General features: G+C 39.3%; 1 protein-coding gene across 5 annotated transcripts in view; it reads left to right on the top strand.

Annotated features, from left to right (window-relative positions):
- Positions 1-19,891, top strand: part of LOC102113941 (uncharacterized protein F13E9.13, mitochondrial-like) — a 20,267-nt gene extending 376 nt beyond the window's left edge. For 2 of the 5 annotated variants that reach the window (XM_014255440.2, XM_005526394.3), the window contains exons 3-7: positions 1,066-1,148; positions 7,551-7,731; positions 12,383-12,533; positions 14,323-14,450; positions 18,996-19,891. In XM_014255440.2, the coding sequence (XP_014110915.1) occupies positions 1,066-1,148; positions 7,551-7,731; positions 12,383-12,533; positions 14,323-14,450; positions 18,996-19,186 (734 nt within the window). In that variant the 3' untranslated portion in view covers positions 19,187-19,891. Of the gene's footprint in view, positions 1-1,065; positions 1,149-4,197; positions 4,230-5,425; positions 5,617-5,800; positions 5,834-7,550; positions 7,732-12,382; positions 12,534-14,322; positions 14,451-18,995 lie in introns of those variants that run through there. The other 3 variants (XM_088062247.1, XM_088062249.1, XM_088062248.1) reach the window with 3 other exon arrangements.

Genomic DNA, 19,891 nt, shown 5'->3' with positions numbered 1-19,891 from the left:
GCTGCGGGCCGCCGAAGGCTGTCCCTTCACCGCAGTCACCGCCCCGCATGAAGCGCCCGAAGTTTGGGCGCGCCCCGTTTAAGAAGAAAAAGGCGGGAAACAGTTCCACATATGGAGCTGGGCTGAGAAAACAAGGATTTGGGTTTGGTGAGCTCTGTGTTTCAAGAAGCAAGGGTTAGGGAGTTACACAAATGGGCGTTGAGATAGTCTGGAGGTTGGATAGAGCTCTCCCATGCCCTTAGAGGCACTTGGAAGCTCAGACAACAGACAGGATCTGGCAGCCTGGCCTCCTCGTCCACCTTTCCAGCGGCTCAGGGTGGGCGGAGCTGACTCGGACAGCCCACCTTCCCCCTGACAGGCCGATGCCCAGAGCTCGAGGTGCCCCACGTTTTCCCAGAAGCAGCCCCCAGGCGGTGAGGCCATCACCCTGTGCTGGGAAATCAGGCCAGCTAACAGAGCTGGCACAGGGCTCAGCACAGTCCCCATTTCAGACTCCCACTGCCTGACCTGAGGAGCCCAAATATCAGAAGAGACTTACGGGAAGTTCATTGAACTCCAACAAAATCCGTATGTGTGTATTTCTGCCATGAAGATCGGATTTAATCAACCTTGCAGATTAAGGATAGCTTTAGCTGGTTTTAAACTCACTGTTGTTTAGCATAGGTGTTCTGTGCTGACCTAGAGGTCAGTCTTGCCCATAGGTTGTATTGTCTGGAGCATCACTAATGCAGGATAAATTGTAAGTACATATTATACAATTACACATATTATACAGTTGTAAGTAAAGCTAAGAGCAGGCCTCGTACAACAGTGGATTATAGCAGACTCTGCTCAAGTTTGTGAATTAGATTTAGGAGCTGAATGGTTACAGCAGCTCTGCCAAGTTCAGATAAGGAAAGAGACGTCAGAAAGGCATGTCACAAGGAGATCAGGCAGCCTTTGAGCATGTTTGCCCTATACGTCCCTGTTTCAGTATGCAATCCCCATGGATGTCCTGCCCAAAGCAGTCCCTGTCCATGACTTTGGTTTGTGCATGCCCTGGGGTAAGCAGCATTATTCTTGCAGGGACACCAAGAAGTTCTCTTCCATTGACCCAGATCATTGATCAAGCTTGTCAAGAGGCAGAAGCTTACAGGGATGCTGGAGTTGTAAGTTTTGGTTTCTTTCTTCCCATGATGGCCATTACACAAAACCACTTCTGCACAGGCAGACTTTTAAATTGAGCCTATATAATTCATCAAAAGCATCTTGAAGCTCATCAGTTAGGGAGATGCATAAATCCCATGTCTTTTATTCCAATATAGGAAGTAGGCCTACTAGATTACAGAAAAAAAACCCTAAGGTAAGTATCACCTGCACCCAAAACAATTGAAAAGGCTGAGATTCAAACTGTACAATTCAAATTGTTTGAGTTGAATGAATCAAGTCAATTTAAGGAGTTAAATAAAAAAAAAGTGGCCTGAAACAAGGGCTGGCATTCAAGGTCTCTGGCTGTAGAATGCTTCATCAATCCAGTCTGACAAGCAACTGTATTTTTAGTTCTGTACAAGCCTCTGGTTTCCTGAGGTCATGGAGGAATGCCATGTGCACAGCTGATACACCGCATGCATACCTCAGGAACCTGGAGGGTGCAGGATCACCCCACAGCTGTGTTTGTAACAAAGCAGCACAGATAATGCAGGATATTTAAAAAAAAAAAAAAAGAGGCTTAGGCCCTTTTCTGCCCTGTCTAAGCCTCTCTCCAGGCCCCTGGCAGCAAACATGCCTGCTTTGCACATCCAGAAGAACAGGCCCAAAAGGCCAGTCTCAGCCAGAGGCAAGAAGATACTGCTGTCAGAATTGCTGTTGGACCTAAAGTGGTGTAGTAATCTTCATAGGTCAGTAGATTTTAACAGGGTGTATGTCCTTTTGAAAGGTCAGATATGTTTTAAACATTTCATTACACCTTGTCTTGGGATGTTGATGTGCTTTTTCTTTGACCTGCCCATAGCATTACGAACATTTTCTGGTGGTGTACTAATGTCTAAGGTTTGAAAATTTCTTCAGTGAACAAGCTGTCACTGCTCTGAGTGGCTCTTTTCAGAAAAACTTTATTAACAAGCTGTTTGAAACATTTTTAATCTATAAATTAGAATGATGCTTTACAGACAGAACAAAATTGAATACAAGAGCTTAGTTTAAAGAATAGAAGACCAAGGTCAAAATGCAAGACAAGTCACACAAGGTAGGTTATGGGCAGAGCACTGATACAGCTAAATTAGGAAAGAATGCTGAGAGTAGAATCACTGAAAGGACAAACAGCACTGGGGTAAAATGATGCTAGCCTGGTGGGCTTCAGTACCTGTGAACCAGATAATCATGTGTGAGATCTCTACCCAGTCAGAATAGTCCCTGACTGCAAGCTGGATAGAACAAGGAAGTGTTCTTCCTTCTATCCTTTTATCTTACTTTTATCTCCTTTGAGATAAGCTTTAAAATCAGTACTAACACAGAGTTTTAATTTGGCTTTTATGCTTTGTCTTTTCAATGGTTGTACTGAATTCTGCAGTTCCAGATCTTACTGGTTTGCCTTTTTGTACAAGTGCACTGCAGTCTCTGAACTTGAATATATCTTTAAACCTACCTGTCAAGTAGACACGTGGGGTGAATACAGTCATTCCTCTACACATTTGAACAAATTCAGGGCTTTGAGAGTTATAATTAACCCATTTTCTTATAGAAGTCACAGGAACATCATTATATTTCTACACTAGTCTTCATTCTAAAAGTCTTAGTGTTAGAGAACAGAACAGTGTTTGAGCCATATAACAAACAAGTCCTTTATTAAGGAGATAAGTCTCAGAGATAATCAGGAGAGCCTCCATAAACATCAATAAGGTTGCTTAACACCTTCTGCAATTCAATTCTTTAGTTTTTTTGTGCTACTTCAAGAGAAATGCAAGTTTTCATGATAGATTATTCAGGAGCTTCCCAGCTTTTACACAGAGATCACCACTGCCAAACCATTCTGGAATGGGAATATATATTTGGGTTTCTTGCTCAGTATTCCAAAGGCACTGTTAAGCAGTCTGTTTTCCTTGTGGAAGAAGAGCTAGAAAAAGTTTTTTTTCCTGTGGATGTTTGTGCTGACAGTGTTCACAAATGCTGCCCACAGTAGCCCTTAAGAAGATACGTAACCATTTGCTGCTATTTAGATGTTTACACATTGTTTCAAATTGTTCGAATTGGTGTTAACATTTAAAAATAAAGTATGTGGTCCTGCTCACTCCATCTGTGTTGCACTTGGAAGTAAATTCTGGTGTATTCAGAGTAAGGTGACTTGTCTGGCACGTTCGCAGCTTCACATAATAAATATGAAAAATTTGTAATATTAGAGCACAGTAATGAAAACAAGTGAGTGCTCAGTTAGGAAGCCATCTGTGCTCAAAATGTATATGCTTTGTACTTGTGTGTTGTTAAACAATGAAATTCCCTAGACAAGATTTTATAAGCAGCAGGCTATGAGGCATTATAATCCCTCCAATTTCTACCAGCTTTTCTTTAAGAAAGAGGCAAAATATATATTCAGGTTAACTTTCATTCGTTGCATTCAGCCTGGCTGACGTTTGTTTTGTAGCTAGAAAATAGAATACAAGTTCCCACTTGACTGTTAGTTACTGTTCCTAACTGTAGCTACTGGAGTAGCTGACATTAAAAACAGTTACTACTATATGTTTTACATTGGTGTTTTAAAAAAAATAAAAGAGTGTTAAGCCTATTGCTCTTACAACTACAGTGATAACTGGAATTCACAATGCTTAGAGTTTAATAACAGTGGAGACAGAATAACGTAGTATTTCTGCATAGAAACACGTAGGCAGCTTTCACTTGGATTACAGAGGTTAACATTTCAAATCTCAGCTGTATTACAGGAAAATAAAATAGCACACAGACTGCCCACAGCTACCTCCTATGGCACATGCAGGAGAACATGAGGTATCAGCTTATTTTTGTTAGTGATCTCCTGTTCTGGAGGTGAGTTTTAAAAGAAATTGCTAAGAGCTGTGCTTACAAACAGCAATTAAATGCTCGGCAAAGGCACCTGATTTCTTTTATAAGGGGCACATGAGGGTAATTGCTGTCATTGTCTTAGTCCCCACCTGAGCCTGTATAATAATAGGGATGGTCCAAGCTCCTTTCCTTTTCTGCAGGAAGGAATAGAGGTGATGAGCTTGGAGAGTTTTTTACTGGTGTGTGTGTGCTTGCAGATAAAGCCTTTCTCTGGGGAGAAACACTCAGGTTGAAGTTGCCCTGGGTAAAAGTCACATTCAGTATATGCTGAGTTAAAACTTGTGCAATTGTTACATCAGTTGTGGTTTATAGTGTTGTTGCTGTTTTGAGGTTTTTCCACTGTAATATGTGAGTGGCTGAAGTGTTTTAAGAGGTTATTTCTGTAAGCAGAATACAACTAAGGAAATTATTTTTCATGTAGTTAGAGAGTTCTTTAAATGACCTATTTTTCAGTAGCTAACTGTGATACAAAGGGCACTTCACATGTGTAGTACTTCAAAAGTCATTCAAAGTAAAAAGGAAATATATTGTTTGAAAATTTCTTATAATGAGGCTTAACACTTAAATCATCTTAATATTTAATGGAAAAGGAACATAGAAGGTATTTGTATGAGTTTTATCTCATACTATCTAAATAAATCCTGTTTTGGAGGCTTTAATGCAGAAGCTGTTTCCATAGGCTTCTAAACCATAACTTAAGTTCCAAGAACTTTAATTTAGCATAACTGTTTTCTTTCCCCCTTTTTAATCAGTTGTTTGATAATACTGAAGTTTGTTTCATATACGTATCAATTCAGTAAACACAAATCTGTGGTGTTACATTTCTGTATAAAATATGAAAGAAAGCTTTGACTTAATGCATCTGTAATTTAGCTTTCTGTACCGCAGAACATATGTTGTTCTCTTTTTAATTAAACAAAGCATAATATGCAAAAGAACAGTTGGATGGTACCAAAAGAATAACACATTATTAAAGTTCTATCAAAAATATTCACTGTAACTGTGGACCTGGAGGCCATAGGAAGAGGCAGTTGCTGAAAAGTGAATATAGTAAATTTAAAGCAGGAGAGAGAACTGTTGCAATCCTCCCATATGCCTGCATTTTGAGTTAGAATTCAATGAAATATTTTTATATGTAGTACTATGGCTAGGGGTTTTTATAATTTATTGAAAGAACTAATTCATTAATGTAGCTAATGGAATAATTTGCTTTATGCAAATCCAGAACTGTCAATGTAGTAGCAAGTTGTGAAAAGTTCAGTTTCACTGTGGAATTTCTGTGGAATTCTGCCAGCCCTTGCTCTTGATTATTTTTTGGCTACTAGCATCACTCTTTAGGAGCTGAACATTTTGAAGCCCCATTCCCAGTTGCCTTTCTTCTGTTAAGATTGATTCTTGACTGCCTGGAAGTCTGGGGAGGCAGTTTTGCAGAGCCTGGTTCCTGGTCCTTGTGATAAGCTTGGAGTTTCCCTGATACCCAGATTTTGCTGAAGTCTGCTAAGTAGAGCATTTCTGAGCTGAGGGCTTCCAGGCTTTTTGGCCTCAAGGAATTACCTGATTTTGATGGTTTGTTGCATTTTTTTGAATTTGTTTTAAGTATTATAGTTCTACATTAGTCTTTTTGCCACATGCAACTACTGACCAAATTTGCATTCTTGCTTAGACTGACTTAACACATTTACTTGTGGAGAGAACAAGAGGCTACAGGATTTCTCTTTCTGTTGGTACCACAAAAGAATTCGGTAGTTGTGCCTGAGATACCAAGATGATTTGGTCAGTTCAGGTTTGTTGGAACAGTTATTCTAGAAAAAATTACTAAAAATTGTCTTTTTTTTTTTTGTGGTTTTCTTAGGACAGGGTGTTATCTTTGTCATATAGCTACCTCCCATCACAGGTAGAGAAGTGCAGATGTTACAGATTGAACTGGGCACACAAAGTCAAGCACAGATGTTTTGGTTGGTTGCCATACCTGATTGCCTAATTCAGGTTTTCCTGGGCTGGAATTGTGTCATTAAATATCTGATGAATGGCACCACATAGTGCAAAGGTCTGATGTGGAGTGTCATCATATCAGGTCCCCTTTTCCATTAGCAGGTTGTGTCCCTTTGCTTTTTAGGTAGCATGTGTTTTGTGTGTTTAGATACTCAGCTGTGAGTAATTTGGGAAAAGCAGCTGTGCCCTGGTGCATTGAATGTTTGCAGCTTGTGTGCTTGGGCTGACCGTGTTGCTCCACTGGATTATTTCCTTTCCACTTTTCCCCACCCTTTCTGTTGGGTGTTCATTTATGATGCCTGTGCCTTAACCTGTAATTCAGCCATTAAATGCTTATACTGTTTTATATACTTTATTATCTTTTACCGCCAGAAGGGCTTCCACACTATAACAAAGATTAGAGAAGTGTTACATATAAAAGATCTTTTAAAAGGAATTTTTTTTTGTATCCCCTTCCTGATTCTCTACATTATTAACCAAGCTGCTATGTTTAATCTCTAATTGTATTTTTTCCAAAAAAATGTTCCTTCTATTCTTGTTCAGTTACAAATCTTTGAAAGGTGGAGCTCTCATTTTAAAGGATTAAGATGTGTGATAAAACTCTAGAGAGAGCAGAATTTATTTGCTATATATGCAGTTAGTTTGTCTCTTAAACTTTCTGCATTCTTAGACTTAAGCTGGTGAGAAATACCTGGTTTTCTTTTCATCTTCTTACTGCTAATGCAAAATACCAGACATAGAATATGTTTCAAAGCTCCACTTTTACTCTTGTTATTAATCCTTGACAAAATTACATTGTATCTGCAGTTGTTGCAAACTTTTTGGTATAGCCTATGCAATGATTGGGAAAGACTGTGGCATTAGACAATGTACAAATTGTATCAGCAGAGTATTTTATCATCACTCCATTGTTTGCCACGAGCATGTCCATGTGGATGAAGAGGCATAATAGACAATAATAGATAAATAAATTCCTTCCAGTAATTCTGAATACAGAATGGGAGAAATATCAATAGTTTGTATTATGGCATTTGGCACAATAATAGTCAAACAAAATTTTTTTTATTTATCCAAACTAATACTTATTTTCTGACACGAATTGAATTTAAAATTGCCCTGATTGTCTTAGAGTCCTCTGTTATCTGAACATACTCAATATCTTGTATTCCCCTTGGATAATTGAAGTTTGACTTTACACTATTTTTAATGAGGTATAAGATTTAACTCATTTGCCTATAGTTCACATTTTAGGATGGATCAAAGGGACCCAAATTGATGAATGTATAATTAAAATCACATTTATTTCTCTTCATGATTTCACTGCAAATACCACACTGTTGATGAAAGCACTTTTATAAGTGGTTGTGTGCATCAACACAAACTTGCTGTAGATAATCCTTCCTTGGAAGGAAAATCTTTGCATTTATGTGTCTTAATAGACAACATATAACAGTAAACTGGCCACGTTTGTATGGTACAATGATGTTTTTTAACAATTCTTTCCCCAGGATGGGTTGATGGTGGAGAACATGCACGACGTGCCGTACACGGTGCGCCCGGGCCCGGAGGTCACTGCGGCCATGGCAGTGCTCGCTGCTGCGCTGAGACAGAGCTGTCCCCGCGTCCCGCTGGGTGTCCAGGTGCTGTGTGCTGCCAACCAGCAGGCAATAGCCATTGCTCTGGCTGCAGGTAAAGGAAAGGGCTCCTCGGTTATTCCTGCTGTTGCTGTGGCATTCGCTCTCCACAAGCTGCACCTTGTGCTGCCATAGAGACCGTGGAACGCTCTCCGTACCCTGAAAAAGCAGCAATTAGATCCTGAGAAAGATGCCTGCTTGATTAGAATGGATGGTACTTGTGCACTGCTTCAGTTGGAGGCTGGTAAAGGCTGCTACCACAGCTTTGTAGGTGAAACCTGTCTAAATGTAATGATTAAGTTTAAATCTGATCGTGTATAAAAGCTGCCTTTGGTGTAACTCTTATTTACTTCAGTTATATGTGAGGATCAATTTAACCCATGATGGTTAAACATCCTGTTTCAGCATCTATTTATATGTTGTTGCTGCTGCTGTTATCCATTAAAATGAAGTTTTTGTTGTCTTTTTTTTTAATGAATGAATAAAATGAAGCTTTTTATATAATGACAAAAATTGAGTGTACAGATACCAAAGTACTTAAAATTAAATTGCATGTGGGGGAAATTAAATACAAATTAATCTATCCATATTGCATGAATCCTAGAGTTGCTAAACATACTGCTCTTACTGTTTTCTAAGGCAATTTTAGTTTTTCATAAGTAACCCTCCATGATGTAGAGGTGAAGGCTGGCTTAATTTGGAAAGACTGTACTTCCTAAATTCATAAATGAAGAGAATCAGTGCATGGTTTTGCCCAAATTGACTGTCATTATAGTAAGGCTGCACATTTTTGCATTTACAAATTTTATAGAACCAGGCAGAAGATGCTGGTATTAAGTGGAAGCTGTACTTCAGGTACAGTCATGTAGGCTAACCTATCTGCAGTGGCAGTTTTAATTAAGCCTTATATGTTCTAAAAGCTTTAAAATCTTGTTAATAGATGTGTTTTGAACAGACATTTGTTTTGTGAGCTTTAAAATCAGATGTTGCCATTTTCAAAGTATCTAGTCACTTCACAAATTAAGAAAACAATTTTTATTGTTGCATTGGAACCTATATGAAAGCCTCAAATAAAAATGGTAGCAGAATCCAGCTTTAGTTTTTAGAGTTTGCTGCATGTGGGCCACTGGAGGTACATAGGTATTTGGAAAGATAGCACATACCCTATTTTTAAAAGCAATCCTTTGAGGAGCAAAAATCATCCCTATATAAGGGATATAGTCTGGGAACAATGCATTTCTCTTCTTTGCAATTATTAATGAAGGGAAAAACTCCTGGAGGGCTTGAGTTTTGCTCAGCTCTACTACTGTTCTGCACTATTTCCTCTGTAACTGTAGAACACCAACCAGAAAGGGCCTCTGTTTAATGCATTTCATTTCACTTTTCTAAAAATGATTGTCTCAAGTTCACTGAACAGGGAAGCAGAAAGAAAATCTCTTTAAGCAAAGCCATAGTAAAGTGGGTACCTACTTTTTAGGTAGCAAATTTAAATATTTTTTCTGTAGTGACTTTAATGTCAATACAGTTTTGACAGGTGGCTATTAACAAAGCAAATCCTGTATGCTCTTACTACAAAAATAACTTGCTGAAGGTGTTTCAGCTAAAAACCATATGTAGTATCTTCTGCCTACTATACAGTTACTTCATTTTCCCTGTGGAAATCCCCGTCTTTGGTAGGAATAGCTGTTCTTAAGAGAACCACACAGGCAATTTATAACAGGTCTCTAGGAGAAGGTAATGATTTTATTTTGTAAAGGGCAGGGGGAGATGCATAGGTCTGCAGTGTGGCTAAGTGCTCAACTAGCTTGAGCAAGGACTTGTAGGGTCCTGTGCCTGGGTGAGCCTGGGTCACTTATCATGAATCAGGGCTCAATTTTTATCTTATAAATTTAGAAAAAAATGATTCAGTTGGAAGGGACTTTAAGCAGTCATCTAGTCCAACTGCCATCTCTACCTGAAGCTGCCCTTTTTCCTTTCAGAATCAAGTTACTGAAATTGCAGTTCTGAATCAGTCTTCATCAGTGATGATGACATGGTTGATAGCTAATAAATGAGGCACCATGTCAGGAGATATCCCAGATCTCTCCATGTCATTTGTAAACACAGCTTTGCTGTCTGAGCCCATTCCTTTCCCTCCTGCTCCAGCAGAGTGGGAATTCACTTGCTATCATCCACTATACTGTTTAGGGTAGGACAGAATTGGGCAGAGTTGTGCTTTTTGCTGTCCTTTTTTACTGCCACCATATTAATGCAGTGGTAAGAGGAGGCAGCTCAGCTGAGAACTGCAGCAGGGAGCAGCCAGAGGAGCACAGAGCAGCCACAGCAGGGAGTGCTGTGGATCCTGCTGGGGAGACCCTGCTCCTGTGTCATGCTGAGCACGGGAGGAGCTGCTGCAAGATAATGTCCTGAGAAGTATTTTTGCAGCACAGACACACCGTGCCTCCAGTGTCAACAGCAGACAAAGTCAATGCTCTTCTAAGAGTTCTCTTTATTAATTTTCATTGGATATTCCCTATTCTTGTTTCCCAGTGAAACTACAAAATATGTTGTTCCCATATAAGCCAGAATTGGGATTGCCTATTAACTATTCAATGGCTATTACTTTTCAACTTGCCAAATGTGAAAGTAAGCAGTAGTATCATTCTCACAATTTTATGAGCATAAAAATGAATTCATTAGCAGAATCTGATTATGGCTTCATAAAACAGAAGGGTAATGATATGTGCCTGCACCTATTACACTTGGTTAAAAATTGTATTTTCATGACTTCCAAAAATGCAGTGAGAGTGCAGCCTTGTTAAACTAAGTAGAATTCATTGTTTAGCAGAAAGTCTTGTATTACTGCACTAAGGAAACACAAACCAAGCATCAACAATGTATAAGCAGTGACTTCAGTAAATGAAATTACACAATGAATAGGCCCTGTCCCGAGTTAAACCTTGATTGCTGTGAAGGTGTCACATATCTCTAGGCTCATCCATAGTTTTATGATTAGAGAAATAATTATATAACTCTGAATTGTACTGTAGGCTTGGGTGATGTAATTAGAAGCTATAGCTTTTGTTCCTAGATGTAGAAATCTCAGTTTAGCTACTTGCACTGTGTTTATCACCCAGTGTCTACAAGCACCTGCAGTGGTACTTGTGGCACACTCTTGTCTCTGGATCCTGAGCACACTCCACACTTTGCACCACTAATCTCAAGGCACAGGACAGCTTGCATTTGATTTGGCATCCATCTGTGATGTTTCTTGTTAGCTGGAGTCTGTGTTGCTAAGCAATACAGTCTCTTCTCTATCAGGCGTAAGCTTCTGTTTCTGCAACTTCAGGGCTTTTGGAAGGAAACTGAAATTTTAAAATAAACAGACACCTTGTCATTTGGTAAATAAATTTTCAAGATCATCTACGTTTATAGTTGGAATGTGCTAAGGCAATGTCTCTGTTGCCTAATCAGTTCTCTGGTGGGTAGGATTGCGTTCTTGACGACTGTTTTCACATGCATTGCTTTCCTTTGTATGATGTCAGCTCTAATTAAATGTGCATCTGACTCCAAAGCTGGAGCATAGCAGAGCTTCAGAAGGTCATGGAAGACACCTCCAAAGCAAGCTGGAAGAATAGCAAAACTGCACAAGATGAGTGCAGAGCTTTTACACAGATGTGTAGAAGAGGCAGGTTTTAAATGACAGGTTCAAGGCTATGAAAGACAGAAGCAGGGAGTGCAATAAGGGAGTCGGAATTAAACCTCGTGGCTCACAGCTCTGGGTTTATAGCTCTGTGGTCCAAGGCTTCAGTCTTACAACAGAGATACTTTCAAGGCTGTGGAGGGTGGCCCTGAATGTCAGTGACTGGCCCATGTGAAGTAATTCCAATTCATAATCTTCCTTTTCAGTATCCATCCCACCAAACCTTCCTAGTGACAAAACTTAATGAATATGGTGAACCCATGTTAGTAAGGCGTGGCAGAATTGATGGTTGGAGTAGAATGGCAAATGTTTGACTCTCCCTAAGCCTTTGGCACAGCTCTAGAAGCAATTTGTGGTGCTGTGTAGGAAACATACGCTATGTTCAGATGGAGTCACATGGGTTGCATATATAACATGTTTCAGCTGTGTTTCCTTGCCTAATTTCCTAAAGAAAGGTGGCAGTGCTATTCCTCTGTGTCTGTAGCCTTGATGCTTTTAACCTGATGGCCAACTTCAGGCATATTTAACAGGGGAGTAGATGTCAGAAAAGCAGTAATGCAATGAAAGTTTCCAGAAAGAGGGAAGAGATGCAAGTTAATGACCCTCTTTGGAGAGAAAACACATCATTAGAATAATGGAGCTGTGTTTTGACCCACCTGCTCCTCTGTCTGGCACATCATGGCAGGAGACAGGGCAGGGTGTGCAGCTGCCTGTTCTGAGCTGCACAGGAACAAACCGAGGGGCTGAGGGAGAAAAGGGCACCAGGGGCTGGGGGAAAACTGGTGGGGTCAGTGGGAGAGAGGGGAGCTGAAAGCAGTGAGTGGGAAGAAGTCAGAGAGAATAGGGGCAAAAATAAAGAATGGAAAATATGTGGGAAAGTGAGGTTGGTTAGTCCTAGAGCACATGAAACAATTTGTGTTGGGATCAAATAGGAAGGGCAGTAAGGTGGATTTTTGTTTGGCTTTAGTGTTTTTCTTTTCCAGTTCTCAGTTTTATCTGAAATGTTGCTTTTGACTGTTTTCAGGTCTTGATTTTATCCGGGCTGAAGGGTTTGTGTTTTCTCACGTTGCTGATGAAGGGATTATAAATGCCTGTGCAGGTGACCTGCTACGATACAGAAAACACATTGGAGCAGACAACATTCAGATTTTTGCTGATATTAAAAAGAAGCATAGGTAAATACAAGCAAAATTTTATGTAAATATGAATGCAATCATGATCTTATATTTTTTTCCATTTTCTGATTTTTTTTTAACATCAATTTTCTTCCAGGAAAGTCAATCATATAGAGAGAGGTTTATTATTTAAGCGCAGACTTGCAGTGCTATGAGGGGATACATTTAAAAATAAATCTGCAGCTGTAAGTTGCAAGTTGCTTTATCTGTGAAGTTTGTAGTTGCTTAACCTTCAAATTTTCAATATGCCAGCTATAAAAGCCTTGCATCTGGTACAGGAACTTTGTATGCACATGTGTATGTCTATTATGTCTAAAGAAGTTTCATTGCTGAAAGTTAGGTATCTGAGATTATTTTTTAGTTATGAAGGCAGTTGCCATATAAAAGCATGCAAGTGATAATATTTTGGCATTTTAAAAAGCTCTTCTCTTTCTTCTCCTTTCTGCCAATAATACTGATTCCTGCTACTTAAATCAGTGCTGTCTATGTAAGGGTTATGTTCTATGATTATCAAACAGAAGGAACTTATGACAGATAAATCCAATTTCTTTTCTACTTTATCTTACCTGTCACATGGTACTTTCAGCTATTTAGATGTCACTCTTTGGACTTGTCTTTTTTTCCCCCCAGAAAAACTGCTCAAGTGCTATGTATTATACATGCCAAATAACCTAATTAAAATGTTTGTGTGTAGTATGTGAGCAATCGTGGGAATAATCAAGTTTTGAAGATCTTAAATATGTAATAAGCAGGTAACAAATTTCAAAAGAGAAAGGAAGCAATGCAGTGTGGTGGTCAGATGAAGCTTTCCAGATCCTTTCAGAGCAGTTTCTTTCTGACGACTTTTTTATGTATTTATACAAATATGTATATATATAAATGCAAATACATTGCATTAGACCTTCTGTAAATGAAATTGCATCACGTCATTTTTATTCTTAGTCTTGACAGCTGATGAATTGGTATTTGGATTATACTTCCCATTTGACAAAGAGTTGGCCTTTAAGGAAGGGGGAGAAGTTTTCGTTTCAGGCAGAAACAAGCTCAGAAGGAAACTCTGAAGGACTTGGTTGAGCTTTTTAATGTAGAAAAATGCAGCTGCCCCTGAGAGCTGCTATGCTCCTGTTCTTTAAATGAGGAGATACTGTTCTTGTGCCATCACCACTCAGCAGTGCAACATGTTTGCCATAGCTGTTGTTTTCTATTTAAATACAGAAACAACAGTGTTGGGTGTTCAACCAGCAATGGCCGGAATTCTTTCCAAGTTGGGGACCACATAAATTAATAGCTGCTGTTGCGATAGGTTTCAGACCAAGTGTGTCACCCATACATCAAAGCCTGCTGTGCAACAGCTGGGATGCAGGTGTAATTGATGTTTGTAATTGCTGTGTAAGATGATTCCTGTGGTTATATCAGGTATTAACTATACTTTCTGTTAGTTGGACTTGTGGAGGTTGTTGATTCTGTCCTAGACAACAGGATCTGATTTATGAATGAGGGCACATCCACAACTCCCACTCGAAGTCAGAGAGCTCTGTGTGCTCAACACTTGTGAAATACAGGTGCTTGACATGTGAGCAGCTGTCTCAGTTGACACTTGGTGGTTCACACTTAGCACTCGCTCTCCAGAGCCAGGAGAGCCGGGGCAATAACCCATCAGTCCGGGCACTGCAGGAAAAGGTTGGTTTTTACCTCTTGCTCGGGTGGCAGTGTCAGTGTGAACCCTGGGGGGTTCTGCGGGTGGGAGGATGGGGAAGCAGAGCACAGAGTGACGGCCGTGTCCCCGCAGTGCTCACGCCCTGACGGCCGATGTCAGCGTGGCCCAGACCGCGGGCGCTGCCCAGCTGTTCCTGGCCGACGGCGTGGTGCTGACCGGCACGGCCACCGGCCGCCCCGCGGACCCCCGGCAGCTGCGAGGTGAGAGCCTGCCTGCCAGGGAGGGGCAGAGAGGAGAGAAACTCCATTGTGGGCTCTGACTTGATCAGAATGAACATACTTGTGTGTTATTTACATGGGCAGGGGTATGTTTTTATACAACAGTTTGTACAGGGCAAAAATGACAATAATTCCAAGCTTTTATAACGCTGAATGATGCGGAGGCTGAAAGGAAATACTGTTTCATTTGTAAAAAGCTACTTTATAACCCTAGGAAACTAGCCATATTCCACTAACTAGCTGGCCATAAATCTTTCCACTGAAGAGTTCGGTGTTTTTATCTTTCACAATGAAAATGGAATTCCTGCAAGAAAAGGGGCATTTTGATAAGGCACCGTTCCAAACATTAATACCAGGGAAAGTACTGCTTGGAAGATTTTCAGAAAGAATACAAGTTCTTTGGTAGACAGGAAGTTATTAACATCAAAATAATTTTTAAATAGTGTGGATTTTTTGTCAAGGGAGGCGCGTTTGACCTATGAGTTCTGACTTTTCTAAAAGTGCCATGATTCTTGATATTTTTATATTGGCATAAGTTTGGGCTGTGTTCATGAAATGGTATTGCTCCCATGCTAGAATTAAAGTTCTGTCATGGGGACATTTAATATTCATCACTAATTTTAATTTAGATCAATGACTTGAATTTGAATGTCTCACTACATAAAATAGAATGTGTATTTTTTTAGGTTTTACTTTACCTCACATGCTGTAACTTGGCATGTTTTGAAGTTCCAGTGCACTGTATTGTATTCAGCTTAAGTTAGCAGATCAGCATGAAAAATATACTTTAGCTGCCAGAGATAACCTGGACCTCAACAGGTTGTAGAGACTGCAGCATTTTCTTAGTCTAGGGATCCATCCCTGTTTTTACTTAATGTCTCCACTGATATTAATGCAGATTAAGTAACTTTTAAAAAATATTTGGTATTTCTTTGGGCAAAATCTTAGGTTAAATTCTGCTTTCATATATTCACATGCAACCTCCATTGATTTCCTGCATCAGAGCAAAACCTGCCCTGTAGGCCCAGAGGCTTTTTTGTCACAGGACCCCAACCAGACAGAACCATAGCTTCTGCTTTTCTTTCATGTGAGCAAACTTGTCAGTCTCTGTCTCTTTCTCTTTCTGGGTCCAAAGAACAAAATGAATCAGAGTTGGCAGCTGTAATGAAGTACACATTAATTCTGTGTTTGGATTTGTTATGAAAGCAAGAGTGTGCAGATCATGGGTTTATTGTACTTAGATCACAGCATTTTGGATGTTAGCAGGCCCTCTCATGAGAAAGGTGTCTTAAAACAGTTGAGAAGAACTTAAAAATCAATATTCCGCAGTATAAAAAAAATTACAAATTAGGCATATCTATGTCAGGAGATTCTTAAAAGGGATCAGATCTACAGTCTACAAAGTTGGTGTTGATGTGAGTGAGATTTTGCATTTCAGGATTTATGCAGCCCCGGCAGTGCCGTATTACGGTGATACAATTGGGCACCTTTCATCACACTGCAAAGCAGCTCTTGAAAGCAAAGCTGAGAGACAGATGAGATTTTTGTCATGTCTCTTTTTCAGCTTTGTTGTGCAGTAATATAGAAGTGGTTTTGCCTTTGTGTCTTTGTGTGGAATTGATTGATTTGTGATGGGCTGTGGGAAGTGTTTCCCTGTCAAGGCAGAGATCTGTGTTCAGTCAGGTTTTGTTTGCAGTTTGTGTCGCTGCCTTCTCTAGGCTGGCAGGCTCTGCTCCAGGGCTGCCTGGACACTCCAGGGCACCAGAGGTCGATGGAGTACGAGGTCTGAAAAATCAGGCTTCATGTTGTTAAGGAGCAAGAATTATAGCTGAACATTTTGAATTACAGTTCATTAATAAACCACGTTCTTATCTAAGAGTTTATAGAAGTTCCAGTTTGCTGCCTTGTGGAATGTTCTTTGGTTGGATGTGTGAACCCATCAGGTTTTTTCTTTGGCTGTAACTGCTGAAATACCTGCTTTGCATTCAGTTTGTATTTTGAGTGACCAAAGCTTTGCATAATGACTGCTCAATTATTTCTTTGAACAAAGCAAAGCATCTCAGCTGAGTAACCTGTGGAAAACAGGTACATAGTGAAATCCAACAGCTGGCTGTGACTGTCACCTCCTTAATTACTGTTCATAAAAGGGGCCTCAAGACTGACTCACCCTCTCATTTTTTGATAGCCAAAATAGAGGCTGCTGCCTGTGTGATACCCTCAGAGACAGAAAAAGTACTGATCACTCACATCTCCTGTTTAAGCCCAAAATTTAATGACAAAGTCCTTTGAATTAAAAACCTAAAATGTGTTAAGAGTAGAGCATTACCATAAACATAACGCTGTGTATGGTACAGTGATCACTGCAATGAGAAAGCTGTTAAAGAAGAGTAGTCGAGCAAGTTATTGGCACAGTGGTGCTTATTTTTATACCACTATTTGCCATTGTTTTCAAGCTAGGAGCACTTGGCCTTTATTTCATGAAACTTGTGCATACCACAGTTCAAATGCTTTCATTGTGCTTTGCAACCAAGCACGATTGCATGGGGTTTTATTGAAGACCTGTGTGCAGCAGTGCTGTCACAAGAAAGAGCACAGTGCCCTCTAGTTACAGTCCACTGGAACAGAGAAATCTGTGTAAACTTCAGTGTCTTGTTACTGTAACAACACAAAATTATCTTTTTTCTCACTGTGTCAAAAAAAAAAAAAAGTCAGAAAAAGAATGCCAGGAAAACTGAGAAATTTGAAGCAGAGCTCTATGTTTAGAGCTATTTTGACAGTGACTGAACATTGCCACACAAAAGCACATCTCACTGCTGTTGCTTTATTTTCTTTTACAGGTTAGAATTTGTGCTAGCACAGCCAATACACAAATCACCTTCTACTAATCAACTTTAGGCCCTGATGTGCTTGGAAAGGACTTAAAAGTAGCATCTGTAGCATGCTTAATGAGGTAACACATCTCACTGCACACTGAGCACTCCCTTTGCCATTCTTCACACTGTCATTCTGAGTAAACCTCCAGCCCAGGAGATGAGTGTGCACTCTGTGTGTCACATGTGGATCACAGCAGCGCTTGATTCCTTCCCACTTTGGAAGGCTTTGGGTTGTTCTGGAGTTTCAGATCAGTCTCAGGTTTCACTGGGTTTTTCCCTTTGCCCAGCAGGGCTGAGTTGTTGTCTCAGACCCATATGAACATGCTCTGTTTAATTATTTGGCTCTTCATTTTTTCTGCTGATGGGAAATAATTATGAAACAACTCCCTGCTAATGTGCTTTATGCACTTGTAAGAATAAATATTGACTTGGAGCCTGGTTCCTCTGGGGATTCAGTCAAGTACTGTCACTAATCTATGGTCAGATGCACCTTAATCATGCACTGGTATTGATATAAAGCAGAAAGGATATTCCTGAGAGCATATAGATATTATATAAATAAAATCCTTTTTGGAGCAGGATATCAGTAATAATGCTATAAGTAACTAGAAAGTAATTATTTTGTTGCTGTAAGCAGAATGACTAAGAATATCAAATATGCATAGAAATAACAAGTTTTAATCATATATGCATGATCCATCTGATTTGTTTTACATTTTCAGGAAGGGCTATGTTGAATGGTTTAATTTTTGTGTTAAAACCTTTTTTTAAGAAGGAGTTATTGTTCTTAGATGGAAAAATGATAGAGCATGTGACCTAAAAAGAGATTCAAGAGCATTTTAATTGATCCCTTTTCTTCAGTGAAGTAGGAAGGTGATAAATAATTAGTCTTCCCTGAAGCATAATTAATAAGTTAGGCTTCTGATGAAACTTCATTTAAACAGTGTTTTGAAGCAGACTTTTATTTGTTGCATGTGTGCTTTCCCTACGTACCTCAAGCTATAACTACCTTACCATCAGTTTATCACTAATTAAGCAAATTTATATGTTTTTAAAGGTCAGAAATAATGGCTCACAACATTGCTCTAAGGGATGAAGCATCCAGTCTTATAAGTCACTCTTTGGATGGTCAGTTTGATATAAAATGATGAGAAGGATGCTTAAGTAATTCTTGAACTGGGCTTTTTTTTCCTCCTCCCAAAGCTAGTGCTATATTTTGAGTTTTGTCTGTTTCTCCTCTTGAAACCTGGTAAAAGGTCAGATGATTAAGTAACACTGTATATAGGAAAAATAAGAGGCTTTTTTATTCCATTGTCATTCTCATACTGGTAAAAGACCACTTCTCTTTCTGGCTTTTGCTTTCTGGAAAGACTAGCTGAGCTGTCAGTGGTGCCTGTATGATCCCTGCTGTCTTTCATACAAGCAAATATAGGAAGCATTCCAGACAACAGAATGTAAAAAGTAAGATTTCTTTTTTCTGTTTAGAGGTTTTTTCTAGAGAACCTCTTTCATTCTGCAGTAGAAGCAATAAATACCACAATCACAAATTTCTCGATACCTTTATTTTTCTGTCAAAAATTAGGCAAATTAGAGTCTTTATGGAGAGAGTTTCAAAGACAGGAATTAACCCTGATTTTGGTTTTCTTCTCCTCAGAGGTGAAGCATGCTGTGAAGATTCCTGTGCTGGTTGGGTCTGGAGTGACTCTGGAGAATGTGAGGAATTACTTGGATGCAGATGCTCTAATAATTGGTTCATATTTCAAGAAAGAAGGATATTGGGCAAATGCTGTTGATCCTGACCGAGTCAAGAAATTCATGGAACACATAATTAAACTGAGGGAATGAGTTTGTCAGTAAACACTCTCTGTTTGTGTGTGTTTGTAGAATTGCAGCATGGTACATCCTACAGAATTAAAGCACAAATCGTGGCCGGATGGCAAATAACACCAAATAAAACCGCACATCATCTCCATTACTAGCTGGGAAGCTTGGACATACTTCACAATAACCTGCTGCTCCAGGCAGCACATTTCTGTGGTACTCAAAGCTACCATCAATGCAAAGCCAGCTCTGAAATATTATGTGAGATAATCTCTCCTATAAGTTAAATGCTTATGGAGTTTAAGAATTTTTAGAAAATGTTCATCACAGGTGAGCTGAGTTCTGTTTTGCCTTTAAGTACAGTAGGATATCCTAAGTTTACAGCTAAAAGTGTTGTAAATTGGACAAGTTAATTAGCCTTTCAGTTTCCCCATCTGTAAAATGATGATAATAGCACCTGCATCACACAGGGGCCGTAAGACATAATGAATGAAAGAATGTACAGAGCTTTCATCTCTCCAAATGAAGGGCTCTTTTAAAGTTCAAGATCATTATTATTTTCATTAGAATTGTGCATTTATACAATTGCTACATTTTTGTAATACCACACAAAAATTTAAGGATAATTGGGGTATTGATTTACTTACAATACTTATTAGAGAATATATGTAAATACTTAATTATATTTTAAAGTAGATTTGGAATGTAGTCAAAATGCTTTTGTAAAAA

Source organism: Pseudopodoces humilis, chromosome 14 (genome assembly GCF_049639895.1).
Source record: "Pseudopodoces humilis isolate 2021_Gansu_Grassland_sample_001 chromosome 14, ASM4963989v1, whole genome shotgun sequence".
NCBI classification, from domain to species: domain Eukaryota; kingdom Metazoa; phylum Chordata; class Aves; order Passeriformes; family Paridae; genus Pseudopodoces; species Pseudopodoces humilis.
Note: the sequence above shows the minus strand (reverse complement) of the source record. Positions and strands in the feature narration are given on the sequence as shown.